Here is a 6,292-nt window from a genome sequence, read left to right as displayed (position 1 = left end):
ATATCGCTCTCCATGAAGGCAATAGCTTCCAGCTCAACAGCTGGCTTCTCAACCCAATGATCATTATTCTCATCTAGCTCAGCAATATCATCTTCCTCATCATCGACCACATCCGTCACTTCGATGCGTGTTTTGGCAAGATCCCCCGATACGACCAGGTGCAACGTGTGCGCCAGTCCATCACAGGCGGTTACTACATTCGATTCATTATCACGCACAAATTTGGCAACCCGAGAGAGATCAAGGCCCCATTTGTGCACAAGCTCACGAATGTTTTGCTACCAATTCTATCCCCACTGTGCTTGCCTCGAAAGCTAACCACCTCCAGCGTATAGCTCCGCAATTCAAAGTCGGCCGTTACAAAATGAATAGTAAGCGACATATAACTATCTGTTGTACATGACGTCCACAAATCCGTGGTGAACGAGTAAAACGCTGCGTGCTCGGCAATATCTTCTTTTACAAGTAACCTCATATATTGAGAGTGACCCTGCATACGCTCCGTAATTGTGCGACGGGAAGGTATCTCGTAAATACCGTTGATGGTTTGAATCAAGGTCTCAAAAAATCGAAGTTCTTTGTCTTCCGCGACGCTCAATGGACGCAGTCGCTTGGCAATCTAGTCAAAAAAGGCTCGTGTAGCCATTTCTTCTTCTGCTCGGTCGACCCGCTTTGTTCGTTTGGTAGGAGAGAAAATCACTGCACCAGATGTCCGCTTACTTGTACCAGCCAGCGCGTTATTAACCCTTCTTGCAGCCTCCGCTTGCCCTATCCTGACAAGCTCTTCTGGGTGATTTTGGTTCATGTGCTTTCGGACGCTAGCACTACTGCCAGCTCTAAAGTTAAACATGATTCTGCATTTCAGGCAATATGCCAGTTCTGCATCCTATAATGCTCACTTTGCTTTCCCAGCGGGCAACTGAGCACTTGGAGCCACGAGCATTATAAACGTCCAGTACTCTTCCTTGTGTACGCGAGGCATCTTGAAAAGAGGAGGGGGGGCGACGGAGAAGGCGGGGTTGACGGTGTGTTATCTTCCATGGTGACACACTCAGCAACACAGCGTACGGATAACACTTGACGACAGATTGAAGTCGTGTTCACCAGCACTGGAACGTAGAAATTCTCTCGTAGTAGGATGTCTTGACAGTACGCTCTCGAGCCCTAGATCAGATAGAGAAACTGCGATCGACGCGGCGGAGGAGATGAGATTCGCCCAGGACGGTGAACTCGACGAAAGCACTGTTCACAGTGTCGTACAGGCTGCTGAAATTGAGTACTGAAGTCAGAAGGAGTACTTGTACGCAATACTTCAAGTGGCGGCATCAAACACTCGCCTCGTGTCCGTCAGCCGCTGGCTTTTGTTTTAATCAAAACGAAGGTATTTGTTTAAATCACGTGATGATGTCTTGATAACGTTAACTTCACGTAAGGGGTATCGGACCGGACCTATTTACATTTTTTACGTCCCCATCACTAACCGGTATGCATCGGTCAAGACAAGACAAGACGTATACAGTATGCTGACATCAGCTACGTAATACAGTTCCCTACTGATTATCAGTAGTCGAGCATGATTCGTACAGTACTTTACTGACCTCTTAAATCTTATAAGACTAACAGAATGTCAGATTACTAAAACCAATAGTCGATACTGAAATAACTATTAGTCTAAATAGTACTGTATAGTAATATATACTAAGCGCTAAAAGGAATAAGTCAGGCTTACTCACCCAATAGCGATCACGCGGGCCCAAAGGAAGTATTATCTCAAAAATCGTGAGAGGGGATTAGAAAATCAAAGGAAGTACAGTACTACATACCGTTTTCGCGCCCTTGGACCTTTCATAAATTTCCGAATGTGATGATCCTGAATCCAAATCAGCAACCATTCGTATGCTAGAGTCTGATTTATTTGCAAATCCTATATGGTCCACCCCGGCGAAAACAGGGTGCAGAACTGTACGATAACGAACATCGGGAAAAAACAAGCACTTATTAAGAATGGTACCAAATCAGTGATCTAAAAAAATTGAATTTGAAGTAAGTTAAAAAAATTTATAGTAAGTAATCTGATACATGATCTTGTTTATATAGTAAGGTTTTCTGGAACTATATTGCCGACGATATAAAGCGATCATGTTTGTCTATGTAGCTTGAAGGAACTAAGGGGCTACGCCTTAGGCCTGTTAAATGAGGTTAAGCTACTGCGTGAAGGTACGTGGACACACTGGTAAAATGGTGTATATAGGAAGCCAAACCCATCCCTTGGAAACCGCGGTGGAGCGAGACCGCGGTAATTTATTTTTAGTTTTCTGCCACAGCAGCATTTTGCTCCCGCGATGGAGACGCCCTAAATGATATATTTTGAAACACCTATTTTGAATTGAGCCTTTTTGTTTTGATAATCCGCTGAGCTAATATATTACCAGGTTTTATTTCAGGATGCTAGCTCTGATATAAATTTCAGGGAGTTGTACGTCCAAGTGCCTTTCGCAAATACTCTTGAATGAACCCAGCCTATGCTTTCATTGCGTTGGACACTTGCACCCGCACTCGGCCAATGACATCGGCTGTCTTATGTCGATTGGTTCATGACACGATATGACTATTTAGTGTAATCAATGGCTATCGTATTACTAAAGCGAAGGTTACCTTTTTCCGTTTAATAAAAAAACCACATCTTATCACGACATAAAGGTATTGTACATCAGTACTATACCTTTATAGAAATAAAACATTCCTGTTTAGAAGATCAAAGCTTCAACCACAGTCTTTGCCATAACCCAATCAGAGTCATGATGGAGCTCCGAGCACGCGCTCGAGGCTCTACCTCCTGGCTCCACCGACCCCTCTGCAAACCCACATCGCCCCCGCTTCTCCTGGTCCGTCTTCTGGTCGTACACTGGCCCCGGTCGGCTCATGAGCATGGCCTACTTGGACCCTGGAAACCTCGAAGCAGATCTACAAAGTGGGGCCTACACACGCTACCAACTGCTCTACGTCGTTCTACTCAGCACCATGTTCGGAGGCCTCTACCAGATCTTAGCTGCCAGATTGGGGGCCTGTACCGGTCGTCACTTGGCTCAATTATGTCGCTCCGAGTATCCACCACTCGTCTCTTTCGGACTCTGGATCATGACGGAGCTCGCCATCATCGGCAGCGACATCCAGGAGGTTCTGGGATCGGCTGTAGCCTTCAAGCTTCTATTTGGGTTACCTCTATGGCTCGGTTGTCTGCTTACAGGACTCGATACCTTCACATTCCTGGCCCTACAACGAGCGGGAGACTTTAAAACTCGATATCTCGAGATGTTCTTCTTGCTGCTCATCGCCACCATGTGCGTCTGCTTCTTCGCCGACTTCACCATGAGTGATCCAGACGGAATAGAGATTATTAATGGGATAGTAGAGCCCAGAATGGACAAACAGAACACCATGCAGGCGGTAGCGATGCTGGGGGCCATCATCATGCCACATAATATTTTTCTTCACTCAGCATTGGTCCAAGAGAGGACAACTAATACGAGATCTCCGACAAAAGTAAAGGAAGCCAACTAATATTTCGGATTGGAAGCAGCATGGCGCTGTTCGTCAGCTTCTTAATCAACGCGGCGGTGGTTTGTGCCTTTGCCAGCAGCTTCTTCAGCCGCCAGTGTTATGCGCTCAGTAGTAATCCTATTTCGAGTTTGTATGGGAGAGATATCCAGACGTCGTGTATTCCAGCAAAGGCAGCGTTGAGCTCGGGGAGTACGATTTACGATGCTTTTACGGGCAATATCTGTGTCTTTGGTGGCGAGAGTGTGTTTAATGAGGATATGACCGCGGACATTATCAATACAGTGACAACATGCACACCGTGTTACGTGGATGGACGTGGAGATAGGTTTGATACGGTATCGTTTGGGCTGGGGCCGACAGCTGGATATCGCCAAGAGATTGGTCTAGCACAGGCTGGCGAGGCAGTACGTGAAGCACTTGGTGGGTATGCGAAGGTAGTGTGGGCCATTGGCTTACTTGCGTCAGGTCAGGCTTCGACCATGACTGATACTTACGCTGGCCAGTTCGTCATGGAGGGATTTTTGGAAATCCGGATTGCAGCTTGGAAGCGTGTGGCGCTTACGCGAGGAGTGGCATTGATCCCAGCGATTCTCGTGGCGCTTATCAGTCAAGATCGACAATTCCAGAGCGACCGCTTTAACGAGCTCCTTAATGTACTCCAGAGTGTTCAGTTGCTTTTCGCACTTCTGCCGTTGCTCGCATTTACCACAAGCACGAGGCTGATGGGGCCACTTTTTGTAAATAATAGGTGGATTGGAGCTCTACTCGTCGTGGGCACGGCGTTGCTTTGTGGCGTGAATTACACGCTCGTCTACGATATTCTCATCAAGAACCTCCCGGAAAAGTTATCAACGGCAGCTTGGATTGGTCTGGTCGTCGTGGCTGGGTTATATATGACGCTGCTGCTGTACTTGCTGCTAGTATACCCGTCCGAAACAGTCCCATCACACTATGTCGTCATTCCGTCTGCAGTGGACTCTGAAGGCTTATCTGAAGAGAATTGCAAGTCTACAGATATTGCTGAGGAACGCGTACCGGAGGATGAAGGTGTCGTATGATGCAAGGACAGCGAAGCTGATGATACGGTTAATAATAAAATATCATCTTGAAAGTAAAATTCTCGTTGATGGTTTCCCCCTTAAGTAATCTAGTCTCGATCACGTACAAGCGCTAGACCTCGAGCTCGCAGCTCTTGCTCCCATCTACATATTGCAACATAACAGTAAGCAAAATACATTTAAAAAATACTGATACGTACTCTTGGTAGCACGTTTCATAGTACTTTTGGAGTCGCGCTTGTCGGATCTTGAGTACCTCTTTGTCCAACAACTCTCGCTCTTCATCAAGACTACAATGCAAAAATGGATTAAGGGCCATACCAAGCTAAACAGTCTCGGCAGACATTCATGTGTTATCCACGAACCGTTTGTTCTGCTGGGAACGAGCACCACTGCCCGATAGGCGATTTTGCTTTTCTTCCCAAAGAGCTCTACTTGCATTAGTGTCGTTGTTATAGGTGTATTTCCGTGCCTGGTGCAGCTCTTCCTCGCGAGCGATAAAGCGTGTGACGTTCAGTCCCGACGGCTTCTTCACTGCATGGGGTCGGTCGATCGCTCGAGATGGAATTCCGGCAGGACGGTTGCGGTCCACGGGCATGACTCCTCTTCAATAGTTGCTAATTTTTAGTGTTGTGTCTGTCGGCGCGGCATTACCAAAAATAGCATCTACTTTAGAAGGTTCAGATTTAAGTTACATTTTGGTGAAACACTAAAGTTCTGGATTTTTATTGAGAACGATGCTCACCAGGTCATTCGCTACGTATTTGGATACCATTCACTTGTCTCCAGCTTGAGGCTAGTACTTGCTGCTGCTGAATGGGCAAGTGAACTTCATTGGTGTCTTACCGATTACACTTTTATTTGTCACCATCAAAAACGACCCTTATCAATAACGCGACACTGATGCGAAGTGGCGACCGAAGCTTTCAACAAGACAATGTGTTGAAGACAGTCATAAATACGAAGAACCATGTGAGTAAAAATGATTATGTTGCTAGGGTGGTAGATCTACTTATTCACAGAGCCCAACGAAGCTCTACTTGGAATGCTCTGCGAAATACATGTAGTAGTGAAGTTGCAATAAGAGTTTCTACAAGCTTCGTATTTGTGAAGTGCGTATAAAATTAAAGTAGTACACAGCTTGTCTCTGTATCAACGCACCATGCTCTTCATTGGTGCCCCGTTAGTGATTCTACATTTACAGTGCTATTTCTTACTACAGTACATGTATTACTATTAAAGTTCTACTGTGGTACTCGATTTTTTCGGCGCAAAGTCATCAAGTGTATCGAGTAAAGCATGCAGGGTTAGTCGGTTCCGTAAATCTCATTCAAATTCTGCTCAGCGCATGGTATCGTCGATCACTGCTCATGTCTAAGTGTCATAGAGTGGAATAATACGTCCTTAAATGTTTCGTACTTAATGTTGTTTTTAGGACAAAAAGTAACAGCTACAGGACGTATTATTCCATATTATACCGCCGTCCCGGCTAATCCGCTCTACTGTAGCCGAATGCTGGGGGTTTTGCGGAAGTTGTGGTGTATGACGTGTCATACTCCTGAAGTGTGAAGTGTCACACTTCATGTAACCAGGGTACACTTAGGGCTACGTACCCCGTTACTTAGGTTCGGTTTACCGACCAATCAGAATGAAGAGGTGTTCGTCACAAACTC

The 6,292-nt window shown here is 45.9% G+C and overlaps 2 protein-coding genes across 2 annotated transcripts; one reads left to right on the top strand and one right to left on the bottom strand.

The window, feature by feature from the left end:
- Window positions 1-2,922: 2,922 nt before the first annotated feature.
- Window positions 2,923-4,458, top strand: PITG_20229 (Metal Ion (Mn2 -iron) Transporter (Nramp) Family; the record flags this gene model as incomplete). Its single annotated transcript, XM_002895855.1, has 3 exons — window positions 2,923-3,504; window positions 3,657-4,331; window positions 4,420-4,458. 3 exons carry the CDS (start codon window positions 2,923-2,925, stop codon window positions 4,456-4,458), a joined length of 1,296 nt encoding a protein of 431 aa, XP_002895901.1.
- Window positions 4,459-4,708: 250 nt separating this feature from the next.
- On the bottom strand, window positions 4,709-5,217 carry PITG_20228 (uncharacterized protein; the record flags this gene model as incomplete). Its single annotated transcript, XM_002895854.1, has 3 exons — window positions 4,709-4,763; window positions 4,820-4,909; window positions 4,985-5,217. The coding sequence occupies 3 exons, from the start codon at window positions 5,215-5,217 to the stop codon at window positions 4,709-4,711; spliced, it is 378 nt and encodes a 125-aa protein (XP_002895900.1).
- Between the last annotated feature and the right edge of the window lie 1,075 nt (window positions 5,218-6,292).

The sequence above is a fragment of the Phytophthora infestans genome, genomic scaffold, assembly GCF_000142945.1.
Source record: "Phytophthora infestans T30-4 supercont1.126 genomic scaffold, whole genome shotgun sequence".
NCBI classification, from domain to species: Eukaryota; Oomycota; class Peronosporomycetes; order Peronosporales; family Peronosporaceae; genus Phytophthora; species Phytophthora infestans.
Note: the sequence above shows the minus strand (reverse complement) of the source record. Positions and strands in the feature narration are given on the sequence as shown.